Source organism: Danio rerio, chromosome 17 (assembly GCF_052040795.2).
Source record: "Danio rerio strain M-AB ecotype USA chromosome 17, GRCz13ab, whole genome shotgun sequence".
NCBI lineage: Eukaryota > Metazoa > Chordata > Actinopteri > Cypriniformes > Danionidae > Danio > Danio rerio.
In genome coordinates, this window is record NC_141037.1 from 56086406 (window position 1) to 56105013 (window position 18608).

Consider the following 18608-nt stretch of genomic DNA (forward strand, 5'->3'; position numbering starts at 1 on the left):
GCTAGTTTAAGCTGGATTTTTCAGCAGGGAAATTAAAATAAAAAAGTAAGTAGTGATTTCTAGTTTTTAGATGCGGTGTGTAGATGACCACAGATCATTGCCTTTCACAGTGCGATTAGTTGAGATTAATTGTCATGGAGACACACATAAACAACAGTCACCAGGTGTATCTGCTGGTCTGAGATGCACTAATGAGTGTGTAAATGAATTGAACGCAATCGCCTGTGATGATCTGTGGCATAATGAAGTGGTGTGTGTTGCAGGATCACAGCCGTGTGGTCAGCCCCATCATTGATGTCATCAGTCTGGATAACTTCGCTTACCTGGCTGCTTCTGCAGACCTGAGAGGAGGTGAGAGAACTGTGTGTGGTTGTGTTTGTTTTTTTGTCTGTAGGGATATGTGTATGTGTATGCGTGTGCGTGTCTGTATGTCTGAAGAAGAAAAAACACAAGTTCAGATGACTCACACACACATTTTCCCCCTCTAATATCAGGTTTCGACTGGAGTTTACACTTCAAGTGGGAGCAGATTCCTATAGAGCAGAAAATGGCCAGAAATGACCCCACACAGCCCATCAGGTCTCTTTTTCTTCATTAACTATAAATGAGGCATTTAAATAAAGAAAGAAATCATTTTATTGCAAATAGATAAAAATAGCAAAAAGACATATCTGAGCATATATTTGTATTATATTCTGTGTATATGACATACTTTTATATATGTGAAATCAAAATATGAACCTGCGTGTCATATATGTCATTTGCAAATACTGCCATATATCAATATTCTACATTGCTGACTGAAATCTTCTGAATGTAAATGACTATTTTATGAATTTACCACCTGCTGTTTTTACAGGACGCCTGTAATAGCTGGAGGAATCTTCGTGATAGAGAAGGGCTGGTTTAATCACCTGGGCCAGTACGACACTCACATGGATATTTGGGGCGGGGAAAACTTTGGTAAGCGATGCTCAGATGTCTGACATTTTCCAAAAGGAGAAACAAGTGTGTGCTGTAGTAGATGCCCTCAGTAATATAGTCAGTATATAGTTAAAAACTAGTTACCCTGAAACAAAAGGTAAGAGTTTAAGAGAGTGTCCTGTTTCCCTTATCGTGACAAACATCCATTTTTTCATATCGTGAAAAAATTGTGGGGCATGCATGATTTGTCGAATGGGAACTGATTGGATCATTGGAAGATGAGCGTTGCCAACAAAATGGAGGAAGATTGACAATTAAATGAAAGCGGGAAAGAAACAAGACAAACGCCCTGATAGCCCCGCCCTAAAGAACTAATAGTCTTGCCTGAAACGACTAATAGCCCCACCCCAAAAGACTAATGGCCACACCCTGAGAAATGAATAGCCCCACCCCAAAGGACTGATAGCCCCACCTTAAAGAACTAACAGTCCTGCCTGAAACGACTAATAGCCCCACCCCAAAAGACTACTAGCCACACCCTGAGAAACTAAAAGCCCCACCCTAAAGGACTAATAGCTCCGCCCTAAAGGACTGATAACCCCACCCTAAAGAACTAATAGCCCCACTCTAAAGGATTGTTAGTCTCGTCCTAAAGGACTTATAGCCCTGCCCAAAAGGCTAATAGCCCCGCCTTAAGGGACTAATAGCCCCATTCTAAAGGATTGATAGCCCCACCCTAAAGGACTGATAGCCCCACCCCAAAGGACTGATAGCCCTGCTCTAAAGGACTAATAGTCACACCCCAAAGGACTGGTAGACCCACCTTAAAGCTCTAATCGCCCTGCCCTAAAGGACTGATAGCCCTGCCCCCAAAGGACTGATAGCCCCACCCTAAAGGACTTATAGACCCACCTTAAAGCTCTAATGGCCCTGCCCTAAGGGACTGATAACCTGGCCATAAAGGACTGACAGCCCCGCCCTAAGGGACTGATAGCCCCACTGTAAAGGACTAATAGCCACACCCCAAAGGACTAATAGCCCCGCCCTAAGAAAAACTAATAACCCTGCCTAAAAGGACTGATAGCCCCACCCCCAAATTACTAATAGCCCCGTCCTTAAGGACTGATAGACCCACCTTAAAGGTCTAATAGCCCTGCCCTAAGGGACTGACAGCCCCGACCTAAAGGACTGATAACCCTACCTCTAAGGGACTGTTAGCCCCACTCTAAAGGACTGATAGCTCCACCCTAAAGGATTTATAGACCCACCTTAAAGCTCTAATGGCCCTGCCCCAAGGGACTGATAACCTGGCCATAAAGGACTGACAGCCCTGCCCTAAGGGACTGATAGCCCCACTGTAAAGGACTAATAGCCACACCCCAAAGGACTAATAGCCCCGCCCTAAGAAAAACTAATAACCCCGCCTAAAAGGACTGATAGCCCCACCCCCAAATTACTGATAGCCCGTCCTTTAGGACTGATAGACCCACCTTAAAGGTCTAATAGCCCTGCCCTAAGGGACTGACAGCCCCGCCCTAAAGGACTGATAACCCTACCTCTAAGGGACTGATAGCCCCACTCTAAAGGACTGATAGCTCCACCCTAAAGGACTGATATCCCCTCCCTAAAGAGACACTGCTCGCTGCAGAGCCGCTTGAGCTCCAGTGAGAGGGAGCTTGAGCTCTTGCTCCTCCTCCTATAAGCAGTTTTAATGCGTACACCCACCCCAACCCCTGTGACATCACTCGTAGAAGAAGTGCAAGGAAGGAGGTGCTAGAGCTCAAGCTCGCCCTTGCTGGAGCTCAGCTCTACCCAAGTGGCTCTGCAGTGAGCACTACTTGGCCCTAAAAGACTGATAGCCCCGCCCTAAAGGGCTGGTAGCCCTGCTTAAGACATAGGTTATGACATTATGAATTTATAATATTATGAGGGCATATTTTTAAACTAAATAATGAAGCACAGAGATTCATCATTTAAAGCAAGCACTGCTATATAAATATAAAAATAAGCAGAGCACATTTTATTTTCATGGTGAAAGTTGTGAGCCTGCGTTATGCACTAACTACAAGCGACATGTGTAAGAACAGTAAAGACATTGAAAGATAAATACAACTGTCAAAAAAGAAACAACATTTAATTAATTTTAATTGCACTTAAAATAAGACATGTATAAATACAAAAGTGACAACAGGATCTCAGTGGAAGACCAAAAAAAAAAAACGCCTGACAAGCCTGTATGTGATAAAGTAGCATAAGTTAAGAGCCCTCTAGTGGCTGTAAGGAGAGGAACTTTCCACAAATGTGACCCTAGCACCACAAAACCAGTCAGAATTGCATTGTTTCTGACTGATAATGCCATTTCCATTCGATTTGCAAATTAATTTAATAGACTGCTCAATATTCTCAATAGTGTGTAGCACAGACATTAAAAGAGTGGAATACAGCGTGCTTTAATGCATGTGTGTTTTATCTATATATTTATTTCACATTCATATTTGTGATGAGCTAACCATAATATTTCAATTAGTGATTACCGTTCAGTTTAATTTTAATTGCACAGCCCTCGGTGTATTGTTGGCTATTGATAAGTCGTCTGTAGCAGGGTGGTGCTGACGTCACAGGCGAACGCCCTGAAGGCTCTGTAGTCCGTTTATAGCCTAATGTTAGCTTTTCAATTTATGCGTTTGCATTTAACATCCAAAAGTGCTCAAAGTTGTATTTTGGTGTGAGGATTATCAGGCTGGACAAATTATGTGAGTGTAATGAACAGTGTTTGAACACTCCCATTATTTACAATCTACGAAAAGCCTATGAGAAAATCCTATAGGGATTTTCACAATGGAACCAGTTTTATGCTAGCAGCCGATTAGCCTAGAAAGTGACGTCATAGTTCCTCCACTCTATTGATGAATGATGTTTCTATGTTTAGGCACACTGCAAAAAATGCTTTTCTTACTTAGATTTTTTGTCTTGTTTCTAGTCCAAATATCTAAAAGTTCCTAAATCAAGAAGAATTTTCTAAACAAGCAAACCATATAGCCTTGTTTTGAGAAATATTATGCCAATATTAAGTCAGTTTTTCCTTAAACCTGGCCATAAGGGACTGACAGCCCCGCCCTAAAGGACTGAAAACCAAACCTCTAAGGGACTGACAGCCCCGCCCTAAAGGACTGATATCCCCGCCCTAAAGGACTGAAAACCAAACCTCTAAGGGACTGACAGCCCCGCCCTAAAGGACTGATAGCCCCGCCCTAAAGGACTGAAAACCAAACCTCTAAGGGACTGATAGCCCCGCCCTAATGGACTGATATCCCCGCCCTAAAGAGACACTGCTCGCTGCAGAGCCACTTGAGCTCCAGCGAGGGGGAGCTTGAGCTCTCGCTCCTCCTATAAGCAGTTTCAATGTTTTAAGGAAAAACTGACTTAAAATTGGCATAATATTTCTCAAAACAAGGCAATATGTTTTGCTTGTTTAGAAAATTCTTCTTGATTTAGGAACTTTTAGATATTTGGACTAGAAACAAGACAAAAAATCTAAGCAAGAAAAGCATTTTTTGCAGTGCATGAATTGTTTCCATGATCCGTCTTGTGGTTTTCTGTTGTTGTAGAGCTGTCGTTCAGGGTGTGGATGTGTGGCGGCAGTCTGGAGATCCTGCCGTGCAGTCGCGTAGGCCACGTCTTCAGGAAACGACACCCCTATGACTTCCCAGAGGGCAATGCACTCACCTACATCAAGTAAACTAGACCTAACCTTTTTGCTCAGCTGACTTTTTATATATAATGTGTGGTGTCACAAATGTCCAGTGACGCTGGTACTAGTGACGAATCTCTCTGACCATTCAGGGATCAGCAGTGTGTATATGTCACGTTTTGGTGTATGACAGTAAATCAGTAGGAAATATTGACAATCTGCAAATCTGAATATGAGGATTTAATATGAATGATAATTAATATAAATGAAGCACTGATATATTGTGTGTGTTTGTGTGTGTTTGTTGTAGGAACACACGGAGAGCTGCTGAGGTCTGGATGGATGATTATAAGCAGTATTATTACGCTGCAAGGCCATCAGCGCAGGGCAAGGCCTTCGGGAGGTCAGACGTCTTTTCATTATCTGTGTATCTGTAAATTATTAGCCCTTCTGCGAAATTTAAATTATATGTCAAATGTTTCTCAAGTGCTGATTTTGTGAGTTTGATTCCATTTCACATGACACTTATTGCCATACTACTGAAAACAGCAGCAGATAGTTCACCTCAGATCTGGAAAATAAAAAAAAAACGTCTGAAATTGAGCTTTAGAACCGAGACTCAGTGTAAACCAACACCTATCAGTGATTCAGCCTCTACATTTAATAATGTTAAAGAGGTTTATTATGTATTAATTAGATTATAGATTTTACCATTGTGCTGGAGTGCAGTGAGTGCACTATTCTGTGCTTCTGAATGGCTGTATTTACATTTCTGCCGTGTTTAATCTGGTGCAAACAGCCAAACTGCTCATCGCTGCACATCTCATCACATAGCATGTTGTTAGGACAAGGGGTTACAATGTAACCTGCTAATCTAGTGTTTACGGTTGTAATATTTATATTATTTGCTAGTTAAGACCCACCTCATGTGGAACTCTGAATCTCATTTATGAGTCTGCTACTGTCCACCAGCGGTCGCATTTCAGTCGCGGTCACATGCTTTGAAAGCCTTTCTGACTGAATGAATCAAATACAAGGTTTTCCAACAAGGAAACCCAGGGTGCTAAAAAATAAATGAATGGCTAAATAATAAATAAATTAATTAAATAATAAATAATGGCTAAAGTTGCAGTGGGCGGGTTAAAGGGACCAAATTAAAGACATCAGAATATCTGACTTCAGCATTTTTTTTAGATAAACAAAAATGTTCAGTTAGCATGTTTCTGAAATATCTGCAATCATATTATGCTATTTTTATGCTTTAGAAGAGTCAAAAATGTACATACAGCACTTTTAAACAAGGTTTATTAACTACTTTTTAATAGCCATTTTTGCCATGATGAGTGCATAATATTTTACTAGTTATTTTGTAAGATCCAGCTTAAAGTGCCATTTATAGGCTTAACTAGCTTAATTAGGTCAACTAGGCAAGTTGGGTTAATTAGGCAAGTCATTGGAAAACAGTGGTTTGTTCTATAGCCAGTAAATTAGCCAAAATTAGTATTTATTATTTTAGCCAAACTAAAAGAAGAAACATAAAACAGGAAATGCCATAAAAATGTCCTTGATTTATTAAACATCACTTAAGAAATATTTGCTTGTAACTTTGCCTTCAACTTTAAATCAGATTTACATTCTGCAAATGACGAATCTGTCCAAAACATTCAGAAATAAAAGCCTCGTACCAACATAATGATGAGAAAAAGACTGTTCAACTGGCTATAAATGTACAGGGGCAAACAAGGCACAGGTGAACACAATGAGTTGCTATGGAAACCAAAAATCAACCAACAACCAAACGCATATGGCTACTGGCACAAATGATTCATTCATTCAAGCATTTTCTTGCCGGCTTAGTCCCTTTATTAATCCGGGGTTGCCACAGCGGAATGAACCGCCAACTTATCCAGCAAGTTTTTATGCAGCGGATGCCCTTCCAGCCGCAACCCATCTCTGGGAAACATCCACACACACATTCACACACACTACGGACAATTTAGCCTACCCAATTCACCTGTACCGCATGTCTTTGGACTATGGGTGGAAACCGGAGCACCCGGAGGAAGCCCATGCGAAGGCAGGGAGAACATGCAAACTCCACATAGAAACACCAAATGAGCCGAGGTTTGAACCAGCGACCTTCTTGCTGTGAGGCGAACGTGCTACCCACTTTACCACTGCCTTGCCGGCACAAAAAATGTGAAGGAAAAATACAGCAGTGACTGACAGGTTTCTGCTTCTCTATACAGTATTGCAGATCGGCTTGCTCTGAAAAGGAAGTTGAACTGTAACTCTTTCCGATGGTATCTGGAGAACGTGTACCCTGAACTCAAGTGAGTCACATTCATTGAGTGTCTGAGCACTGAAAAAAATTACATTATTAAATGCTGTGTTCGATGTGTTTTGTTGTGTTTGTCAGAATTCCAGAGCAGGAGGAGGCGTACAGTCTTCTCAAACAGGGTGGTCTGTGTCTGGAGAGCCACGGCACTGACAGTCTGGGTTTAGCGGAATGTAGGAGCACACCCAGTATACCAGCCTCACAGGTGAAGATTATATGAGCATTACATTATACACTGAAGCTGAAGCCTACAGAACGACCTCAAGACCCAGAAGACACAGAATCATTACACACAATGACTGAGAGACAGTTTAGACCGCATGTCAATGATGAGAATTTTATATCAGCGCTTTACAGTTTGTTCTAGCTTTGTTCTAGTAATTAAGTTGACCATAATGTAGAGACATGTGCAAAATTTATCTTTTTATAACTGAAATTATAAACAATATATAACTGCAAATTTAGTAGAGCAAAAACACAAAGAAAGATGAAAATGTAACATTTTTATTCATGATAGCTGAATGTGTGATTGTGGAGACAGTCTAAAATAAGTATAGCAGGAGTCTAAGGTCATATTTTAAAGGGCCATGAAACCCCCTCGTTTCAGCAGGGTCTTTTCACACCTCTACTTTGGAAAAAGTCAGAAAAGTGGGCGTGTCCAGCTCTGTTTAGGGGGGAGTGTCGGAGGAACTAAAGTGGGATGGTGTGGGAGTGTCTATTTGGGTACGCGCGAGTTTCAGAGTCAAAATACACACACAGGAGAAAGTGATGGGGTTTAACCTACATGGACATCTGTAGTCAAATTATTTGCCAAATTATTAAATGTTGGACTTTAACTGCAGTTTGGCTCTTTCATTCAGGGAATTCATTCATGCCCCTCGCGACAAACGAGATATTTTATTTGAGGAACTGCTCTAAGCGTGTATTTTTCATGCAATGTTTGATACCGCACGGCGAATGAGAGAAAAAAAACCTCAGCATTTCCCGGAAACTTAGATGCACACAGCAGGTAGCATCAGAAAGCTGCGTGTGTTATTCACTAAATGCGGTGAAAATCCTACACGAGGTTAAAGTTTGGTTGTGGTGCTAACATGTTTACACTCGGTGCAATAGTTAACTTAGTTCGATACGAACAAACTGAATAAACAAAGAGCACTGGTCGCCCACTTACCAAATCTGTAGAGACAGGACAATCACCAGCAACTAGAGCCGCGTCTTTATAAGAGAAGACAACAAGCGTATCCAGATCTCAGCGTTTGCAGATGAGAACAGCTCTCAGGTAAACAATAAACCTCCTTAGACACGTAAGTTATTGTTGTCGAGCGTCGCGTACACTGTAATCCACGCGTGACTCCAGCTGCGCTCTCACAGAGAGAAAATGAAAACAAAACTTAACGGCAGCAAACTATAAAAGCAACACTTCACGCTTGTTTTGCCAAAACGTGGCATCTCTGTCGTCTAAACACTGTGACAGTAATGAATATTAATGAAGTTGCACAATAGAGCGCGCTGATTGGTTTGAACCAAGCCTTACTCATGCATTAATGCATCACACTGTAAGACGTAATAAGACACACTCTGGCACAGACGCCCAGTCTGCACGCTGGAATACACGCTATTATGTCATGACCGTGACGCAGCTTCAAAAATTAGTGAAGTACGAATTTGCTTGAAATAACGCAAAAACAACCAATTTACACTTTTTAGTGAAATATAGGTGTCCTAATAGTGTTTTTAGCAGTGTGGGACACATATACCACTGTCAACAGCTCAAAACATGTGTTTTGGTGTTTCGTGACCCTTTAAATACAAAATCTCCATAAATACACATAAACACCTTATTTTTAGAAGTAACTTGAGTTTTATTTTTGAAAATGGTTTGGTTTTTGAAACGTAACAGAAGCTTTATTTTGGGGACTCAAAATGTTCCTTCAATTGTAGAATCACCAAGATATTTCTACAAAATTAATTATCATTATGAATTACCCAATGATGTGTCTGTTCTCTTTTGCAGAAGTGGACCTTGATTGAGCCTCAGATCCGTCAACATGACCTGTGTTTGGCCATCACAGCCTTCACCGCAGGGTCCAAGGTCAGACTAGAGCCCTGCAACATCAAAGAGTCCAGACAGGTGCGTAAACACATTACTGACCCACGAACAGCTAGAGTTTTGTCAACCTATACAAAAACCAATCACATGTATGTTTGACAACTGAGCAATTTGAGCTCAAACGTTCACTGAAGTCATTTCAAGCTGAAGATTAAGGCCATGTCCACACTAAAACACATATTCTTTCCTTTGTTTCGACCTTCTGTCCACACTGAGACAGCGTTTTTTAGGAAACCAAAACAGATCTGTAATGAAGTTTACACGGGCCACCGGGAAGAAGGAGGCGGAGAACCCGACAAACTTTTAATGCGTTTTTAAAGAATAAGTAAAACAAACGGACATTTGGCGGCATTCCTGGTCTCCTGCTCCGCTTCTGCTTCGTTGGATGGAAGCAGGCTTTGGCATCATGGCGAATCGTGGTGACTCCCCCAGCTTCTTTGGGATGGCTCCCATCAGCACTTTCCTTTTCCGGCGGTGAGTCCTTTCCATGCTGGGAGCCGGCAGCAGGCAGATCCTTTCCTCGCCAGCCTCGGGTCACCCCAACACTCAAGGCAGACGAACAGGTTTCTCCCCCACTCGGGTTAACTCCAGAACACTTGCCCACCCTTTCAGCAGTGAGGGCAATTGGACAAAATGTCCCACTTATGGATTTCAGCACCACTGTAATGACGTTTACGGCCACCTGGCCACCGGGAAGCGGAGAACTGACAAACTTTTATTACATTTTTAATGAATAAATAAAACAAACGGACACAGCTCTTTACGGAAACTGCCGTCAAACTGAAAGCAAAAGTGAAACAATATGTCCGGGCCTGGTCCTCTCTCGTCCTCCTCTGCCATCGTTCCTCCTTTTATAGTCCAGAGCTCCTTCTGTTTTGTTTCATTCCCACAACTCTTGGCCCTGCCCCCTCGCCACATACCCCCATCTCCCATCATAGGCCGGGGGTACCCCATGGCTGTGCTTACTCCGGGGGGGTTTGGCTCCACAGCACTTGAGACCTATGAGACTGGCCGAGAGAAAAGGAGATGGAAAAAAAGGAGGAAAGACTGAGAGAGGGGAGAGAGGCAAAAAAAATTGGGGCTCAGTTCTCCAGACACGCTGCCACTCGGTCCTCCACCAGCTGAGAGATCTGATGACGTGTTGGGAGCCCTGTGGAGGAATCTGTCCACCAGTCCGTCTTCTGGTGTCTGGCGGTGGTTCTCTTGGCGCCAGCATTCCTGGTCTTCTGTTCCGCTCCCGCTTCGGTGGTAAAAGCAGGCTTTGGCATCATGGTGAATCGCGGTGACTCCCCCAGCCTCTTTGGGATGGCTCCCTTCAGCACTTTCCTTTCCGGTGGTGAGCCCCGCGTCCTTCCCATGCTGGGAGCCGGCAGCAGGCAGATCCTTTCCTCGCCAGCCTCGGGCCACCCCAACACTCTGGGCAGACGAACGGGTTTCTCCCCCACTCGGGTTAACTCCAGAACACTTGCCCGCCCTTTCAGCGGCGAAGGGAACTGGACAAAGTGTCCCACTTATTCCCGGATTTCGGCACCACTGTAATGACGTTTACGGCTACTTGGCCACCGGGAAGGAGGAGGCGGAGAACCTACGAACTTTAAATACGTTTTTAAGGAGTAAATAAAACAAAAAGACACAGCTCCTCACGGAGACTGCCGTCAAGCTGAAAGCAAAAGTAAAGCAATATGTCCGGGCACGGTCCTCTCTCGTCCTCCTCTGCTAACATTCCTCCTCTTATAGTCCAGAGCTCCTTCCGCGGGATTTTGTTCCCACGGCTGTCAGCCCCGCCCCCTCACCACAATATCTTTTTGAACGAAAAGTGGATAAAGTTGTGTCATTTTTCTGCAACGTTTTAAAGAGACAAAATTAAATAAGCGACATTTTGCCATGACATTTCATAGAGATGTAAAGTAAATAAGCAGCAGGCGGATATGACGCGGGTAGAAGAGTCTCTTGTCTGTGCGTAGTACATGAACGAAAGCGTTTTCAGTCATTTTAGTGTGGATGATAGAAGAATTGAAAACAACATTGTGGACATGGAGCGTTTTTACCTGTTGATTAGTGTCGACGTAGCCTAAATGTTACCCCTCATAAAAGCTGCAGTTTTCTTTTACACTTTGCTTTATAACTCTTCCTCCATCTATTTTCAGCTCAAAGCTATCAGCCGCAAACGCATTTCTTCCCATAAGCCCACTGCATATGATTCCACTTACATGCTTAGCTGGCTCAGTTGGACTGGCTTTTTTCTTTTTTCCCCTCCATGTTTCATCGGTATGACCTCCGCTCCCATCCACTCCTTCGTGTTCGGCTGATTTAGGATATCTCCAGAAATCAAAACAACATCCTTAACAAACAGATCAGATTCTATATAGAGGAGATTTACAGCTGCAGTCTTTGCACATGATGACGAGAGCTTTAAAGAGTACCTTGGGAATCAAGACTTGTATGGCTGAAAATAACATAAATAATGGAAGATTTGAACTAGGGCGGTTGTTCAGGGATCAGATCAGTTCAGACATATGATTAGCTGTGCCTGACTTATTTTTTTGTTAACGCTAAATCTTGTTTTTGTTCATTTTAAGTTTTATATCCCAAATCTTAAAGGAACTATCACCAATTTTATTTAAAGTAGATTTAAACAAATGAGTTTTACCATTTTTAAATCCATTTAGTCAATTTCCAGGTCTGGCAGTAGCACATTTAGCTTAGCTTAGCATAGATCATTGAATCAGATTAGACCAAAGAGTTTTGATTAAGGGGACGATCACACTGAATGTGCTTTTCACAATGAGAGATGCTTTTTTAAAAATGTTTTTCTAATGGACAGAAATATTTAAGCCCTCGCTTTAAACCCCCCCGGTCTTCAGATACTCCCCTGCTGAAAAATCCAGCTTAAACCAGCCTAGGCTGGTTGGCTGGTTTTAGCTGGTTGACCGGCCTGGTTTTAGAGGGGTTTTGGCCATTTCCAGGCTGGTTTCCAGCCATTTCCAGCCTGGTCTTAGCTGGTCAGTCTGGAAAATGACCAGCTAAATCCAGCTAAAACCAGCTTGACCAGCCTGGTTTAAGCTGGACATAGCTGGTTTTGGCTGGGCTCCCCCTCCCCTTCCTGCTCCAACCAGATGCACACAGTTGAATGAATACCGGGAGCGCGAGTCATGTGCCAACAACTGACCGATCAGCTTCAGCTTGTATGGAATATACACATTTCAGTAGACTAATTATCTCAGACAAACACAGAACACCCAAACACTGCAGTGCTTTGTCATTTTCTCCACAAATAAAAGTTGTATCAGAGTTGCAGCAATGTTTTGTCAGCTTGTCATCCTCTGAGAAAACAGTTGATGGTTGTCTAGCAACCTACGAAACACCCACACCGGTCCACAGTAAAATTGTCAAGCGGTCCGCAGTTATAACAAGGTTGGAGACCACTGCTCTAAAATATTAAGGCGTTTTAAGCAATTTTATCTGACAGACTGGCACAAATATGCAGACATCTCCATTCTCACAATGAGTTTCTGAGTTTTCTCATCTTTCCCACAGAGTTTGTTCTTCTGAGGTAATCTGGGTAAAGGTTTAGTGCCTATACTTTGTAAAAGCCTGTCCTGCTTATTCAAATGTATTACAGTTTCACTATATAAGTATCATTACCAGCATGCTAGAACATATTAACAAAGAATATGTATGGATCAAAAACCTTTCCATGTGGGTTTGTTTGCTTGTTGTTCTGTAAAAAGACCCCATTCTGTAATTCATCAGTAAAAAATTGCTGCCTCCAATATCTGTTTAAATAATGGTGTGATGTAAATGTTTTTAATCCTGGTGTGTTTGCTTGTAGAAATGGAAGCCTCGAGGTCCGGCACTTCAGCACATGATCAGCGGCTTGTGTCTAGACAGTCAGCCCCCCTCAGGGCCTCCAGCCATCGCTCAGTGCCGCCCCCAGGTGGCCAGCCAATCCTGGGAGCCCCAGCTGGTCACCTGACTCTGAGAGCTCACAGGGGCGGGGAAAGGGGAGGAGTTTAGTGAGGTTGCTGAGCTCGAGGAAAAACGTTTGCACACTGTTTTAGTTGAAGGTGCTGCTCTGGAAGGAATCCAACATGGCCATGTCCAAACGTCTGACCTCGCTGTTTTGTTGTGGAAAAGAAGATTTTCGCCTGCCAATTGTAAGTCGGCTTCGCAACGAAAGTGTTTTTGGGCACGGCCATTGACTTCACGTGGCATGGGTCGGCTGCTTTGTGACATCTTGGGTTGCTTTACTTTTCCAGAATGTTGCGTTGAGGTATCAACAAAAACCAGAGAAAAGATGTATATAAATGCCTTTTACTACCTTTCAGACCCATAACTTGTAAATATTCCCATAAAGACTGTGGTTTATAGCGGTGTAGGCTTTAAAGGAACTCTCCACTTGTTTTTTTTTTTTTTAAAGGCTTGTTTTAAAGTTAAAGTTGACCATTTTTGAATCCATTCAGTTGATTTCTTGTTCTGGTGGAGCCATTATTAGCTTAGCTTAGCATAATGAATTGAATCGGGTTAGACCATTAGCATTTGTTTTGTTTTTTTGAAAGAGTGATCATTTAACTTTTTAAACATTGGCTGAATACATCAAATCGTAGTAATTCTGTTGCGTTATCTGATGGAGTGCAACTGTGTATATTCATACTTGGTCATGGTACGGCAGCAGAGTTTCTTGACTATTACGCCAGAATGAAAGTATAGTTCCTAGCAGTATTTTAACCTTCAAAGAAGTGCACGGGCTAGCACCTGGTTACATTTGTGCAGTGCTGGTCAATGCTAGCTTAACTACATTTCTCAGTAGCGTGGCGGTAGCATCAGTACTTTCTAAATCAAATAGCTTTTCGGTAGCAAAGCTATTTTTTATTAGTCAAGTAGCGCAGTAGCGTCCACACAAGCTACATTTACCAATCACAGATCAGTAGCTGACGGCACCGACATTCACAGAACTGGGAGGTTGGTGTCTATTTGATGCAAGTAAATCCATATGATGGCGAGAATGACGATGTCGTCTTCTTCCTGTTTTTCGTTGTTCACACCAAACTTCTTGGTGCGTTACTGCCAACTCTCACTGTGGGATGTGCGTTTTCAAAAACCATCGTTAGCCAACTAAGGTCGCAAGTTGTGTCGTTACAAAACATAGTTTGTTGATTTGCCGTTTCCCAAATTCGTTGTTCCAACGAAAACATTCGCAAACTGTTACGCTTGCAACTGCAGTTAGAAACATAGTTCCTGGCTGTGTTCTATTCCAACTTATCCCCCTTATGCCCTAATCATTTACAACATTCTAACATTCAAAGTTGGAATGATTTTTTAAGCATTAAGGTCATCTCTCTTAGGTGTAATTTGCTTTCAAACTATTTTTACAGTTCAGTTATAGCTATTTTCTCTTCGCAGTGCACTTTAAAAACAATTGATGTCATTTTGAACACATTCGTAGTTCATGTCGAAAGCTATAGGTGACGTATTATTTAAAAGCGGGATTTATGTTGAGTCTATGTAATCCGATTTAATTCATTATGCTAAGCTAAGCTAAAAGTGCTCCCGCCACAACAAGAGATCAGCTGAATGAATTCATAAATTATTTAATTAAACTATTAACCTCTAGGAAACCTGTAAAATGAGCCTTTTTTGAGCCGTGTTTGTTGACAGTTGTTCTCATGAAGGACTGTTTTTATTCATCACTGTGGAAGATTTAATTTTATTCCCAGATATGTTCAGTATTAGACTGGGATTAAGTGCAATGCCTCCAGATGAACGTGTATATACCACAGAAACTGTCATTCAGCGACAGAAAGGCTTTAAGACGTTGAGAAGTTCAAGCGCTCCGAGATTCTGTTGGGGAAAAAATGCTGTAACAAAAGACAGAGACGGCTCCAGAATGATTCATGTCAGACATGATGAAATAACCAAATGTTTTATTAAATACTGTCAACTTAAATGAGGTGTAAAGTGCTTTCACTGAGCTTTCATTCTGCATGGTACATCAGCAGCACAGAGAAAAGGCATCTGCAAACACGTCAAGCCCAAAGACTGTTTCTTTTTTTATTTGTTTGCCTTCTGAGAGTTTGTACTTACTTGAAGCTGCGACATTTTTCATTTCCAACATGTGCTAGGAATATGTTGTTTAAAACATTAAAGAGAATCCAAAATCTTGAGTCTGTCTTTATATGCTACAGCAGGGCCGGATTGGCACTCCTTTTCAGCCCTGGAGTTTCAAGCCTCAGACCGGCCCACCTCAGATCACGACTGACTATATTAAAATAAGGACATTTCCAAATCAGTTTCTAATGACACGATCACGTCTTTTTTTTGAGAAAACAGCTGCTTTAGAACTTCAAATGTTCAACAACCCTAACAGTATTATATGTCTCAACAATAAAAATGAAAAAAAAAAAAGTACTCAGACGAGGATCGAACCTGGGTCTGCGGCGTCGTGAACTAACGTGTTATCCACTGCACCATAACAGCTGTTCATTGAGTGGTGACTCATCAAACTTATATCATCATTAACCTGCAGGCTGCATAAAAGAGTAGAGCTGCGCTAAAATAATGAATAAAAAGGCTGTGGTCAAGTAAATAAATAAATAAATTTAAAAAGTGTGACTGCTGAGAGCATAAGAATTCTGAAGCTAGGGATACCAGCCCTCGCGGCCAAATAGGACCGGCCCACCGGGAATTCTCCCAGTCCTTCCGATTAGCCAATCTGGGCCTGTACTACAGTAGAAATGATCCTGTCACTGTTGTTGCATTGTGAAAACTGAATGCTGTGATGCAGTTTTAGACATGTAGACTCATTCATTCTTTCATTTTCTGCCGCTTTTCCGTGCTCGGGTTGCGGGGGCAGCAGTCTGAGGAGAGAACCAAAGAATTCCCTCTCCTGAGACACTTCCTCCAGCTCCCCTGGGGGGATCCCGTGACATTCCCAAGCCAACCGAGAGACATAGTCCCTCTAGCGTGTTCTGGGTCTTCCCCGAGGTCTCCTCCCAGTGGGACATGCCTGGAACATCTCCCTAGATAGGCATCCTGGATGCATCTGAAACAGATGCCAAAGCCACCTCAGCCTGACTTTTCTCGATTTGAAGGAGCAGCTGCTTTCCTCCAAGCTGCTCCCGAGTGACAGAGCTCCTCACCCTATCTATAAGGGTGCGCCCTGCCAACCTTCGAAGGAAACTCATTTCAGCCCTTTGTATTTGACATCTTGTCCTTTCGGTCATGACCCAGAGCTCATGACCATAGGTAAGAGTAGAGATGTAGATTGACTGGTAAATCGAGAGCCGGACCCCCTCCAGCCCAAGGCTGCACCTTGAAATTCTGTCCATAAAAATTATTAATAGAATTGGTGACAGGGCAGCCCTGCCGGAGCCCAACATGCACTGGAAACAAGTCTGACTTTGAGCAGGAGTTTGGTTCCCATTGCCGGCAATGTTCATACAGGGACGAGACGGCCCATAACAGAGCACCTCTGAGCCCAGAGGACCCTCCACAGAATCCCACGAGGGACACGGTCGAATGCCTTCTCCAAGTCCACAAAACACATGTGGACTGGCTGGGCATACTCCAATGAACCCTCGAGCACCCAGGTGAGGGTATTGAGCTGGTCCAGTGTATCGCGGCCTAGATGAAAACCACATTGTTCCTTCTGGAACCAGGGTTCAACCATCAGCCGGATCCTCCTCTACCCTAGCATAGAGTTTCCCTGGTAGGCTGAGGAGTGTGATCCCCATATAGTTGGAGCACCCCCTTCTTAAAAATGGGAACCACCACCTTAGTTGCCCAGTCTTTGTGACTGAGAGATTCATGGATGTTCAGGCTTACAAAAGTCACACTGTACACTGTTTTCCTGCAGTATAAAATAGTAAATGCAACAGGGTTAAAGGCACATTTGATTTTATTCTCCATTAAACCACTAGATGGTAGAAAAACTCACTTCCTTATGCCTCATTCACATTAGCAGCAACTTTGTAGCTGTCTGTCGCTGATCTGCTGCAAATGCAGGTCTGTGTAGGTCTACAACACGGAGAACATAACTCACTTCTGCAGGAGCTGAGAGAAGATCAAGTGGGTTCTACTGGTGCTCCTACTGACTGTCGCTCAAGAAAGTCGCTCTTCATTTGCATAAAGTTGAAGGATTCTTCTCAGAATTTTGATTTTTCTTCTGAGACTTATATCTATAACATTAGAACAACCTCATATACATTTGCAATTCCCAAAAATATTGTTAGAATAGTGATATATAAATTCGCAATTTTAATAAATAACATCAGAATAGCACAATGTAAACTTCAAGTTTAACGTCAGAACAACTTCATTGTTTTATATTCAATCCACTAAAATGTGTTAACTTAATCGATTTGAGTTGGGACAACAAGAATGAATAGTAGGGATGTAACAATATTGTAAATACCGTCGTACCGCAATAGTAATTTTTTTAATATTACCGTAGGCGCATGACTCAATAAAACTATATTTCTGAGAAAAGTTTGCTCAGGCGAATGTAGTGAACGGGAGGTAGCGGGAACTACAATTCCCATCAGCCTAGGCGTGGCCATCATCCTTTGCGGTCTGTTGTCACTACAGATCCAGTAATGTGGAAATGGAGTGTGTTGCTAGTAGCGGGGAAGAAAAAGAGCTGGAAATGATCGAACCTAAAGCGGGTTTTAAATGGGATGTGTGGAAGCATTTCAGTTTCTTTCTAAAAAGATACGAAAAAGGAGAAAAGGTGACAGACAAAGAAAAAAACAGTATGCAGGCACTGCCAGACTGTGGTGAAATATAAGTCGGGGAATACGACTAATAACAGTCATGGGGACTGCAGAACACAGCACACTTGTTAGATTGAAGCAGACATTGACTTGTACCGCAAAGAGACCTCTATCTCACTCATGGCTTGTCCTCTCAAGTGGTGGAAAGACAATGCACAACGTTACCCACTGCTGTCAACCTTGGCTAAATCATATCTCTCTGTCCCAGAAACCTCAGTCCCAAATGAGAGGGTTTTTTCTGTTGCAGGGGACATGCCCAGAGATCCCAGCTTTCACCAGATTATAGTTATATGATCATTTTCCTTAAGAAACCCATCTCTATCTGAGTGAGTGAGTGATTAAATGTTGAATGTGATGAGTTTTCAACAATACTAAATTGAAACTTTATTTTTTTTTATATGGTTTAATAGTTTTTTGTTATTTAAATTGAAAAATTGAAGTTCCTGTTTCGAAACGTACAGATAGATGGCTAATTTGTATGTCATTGATATGTTCAGTGCTAAGGTAAATAAACACTTTTGGCACTTTTTTCAAGTCTTTTCATTAGTTTTGTTTTTCCTGTAAATTATTCAATAAATACCGTACCGTGCCATTCATACCGAGGTATTATCGTACCGTGAAATTCTGATACCGTTACATCCCTAATGAATAGTGTTTAACCCTGCATTTTTCACAGTGTAATTCTAATTGTTTTGACAAAAAGTTAAATAAAATTTGAAAGTGAGTTGGATGTTAAGCAAAAGTGTAGGAATGCAATTGGCTACATGTTATCTA

The 18608-nt window shown here is 42.2% G+C and overlaps 2 protein-coding genes across 7 annotated transcripts in view; one reads left to right on the forward strand and one right to left on the reverse strand.

Moving 5' to 3' along the window:
• Nucleotides 1–18608, forward strand: part of galnt16 (UDP-N-acetyl-alpha-D-galactosamine:polypeptide N-acetylgalactosaminyltransferase 16) — a 375091-nt gene that overhangs the window by 47335 nt on the left and 309148 nt on the right. Inside the window, exons 7-15 of one of the 4 annotated variants that reach the window (XR_015513885.1) lie at nt 264–351; nt 495–579; nt 860–963; nt 4533–4659; nt 4926–5018; nt 6865–6948; nt 7035–7158; nt 8968–9818; nt 12445–15227. Coding sequence is in view for 1 of the 4 variants with exons in the window: in XM_087291149.1 (XP_087147275.1) it covers nt 264–351; nt 495–579; nt 860–963; nt 4533–4659; nt 4926–5018; nt 6865–6948; nt 7035–7158; nt 8968–9084; nt 12896–13039 (966 nt within the window). In the remaining 3 variants the exon portion in view is untranslated. Of the gene's footprint in view, nt 1–263; nt 352–494; nt 580–859; nt 1808–2164; nt 3132–4532; nt 4660–4925; nt 5019–6864; nt 6949–7034; nt 7159–8967; nt 9819–12444; nt 15228–18608 lie in introns of those variants that run through there. The other 3 variants (XM_087291149.1, XR_015513886.1, XR_015513887.1) reach the window with 3 other exon arrangements.
• Nucleotides 14960–18608, reverse strand: part of jdp2a (Jun dimerization protein 2a) — a 29676-nt gene continuing 26027 nt past the window's right edge. For 2 of the 3 annotated variants that reach the window (XR_015513925.1, XR_015513926.1), the window contains exons 5-6: nt 17000–17240; nt 14960–16912 (exon numbers count right to left, since the gene is read on the reverse strand). The gene's annotated coding sequence lies outside the window, so the exon portion shown is untranslated. Of the gene's footprint in view, nt 17241–18608 lie in introns of all 3 variants that reach the window. The other variant, XM_087291222.1, reaches the window with a different exon arrangement.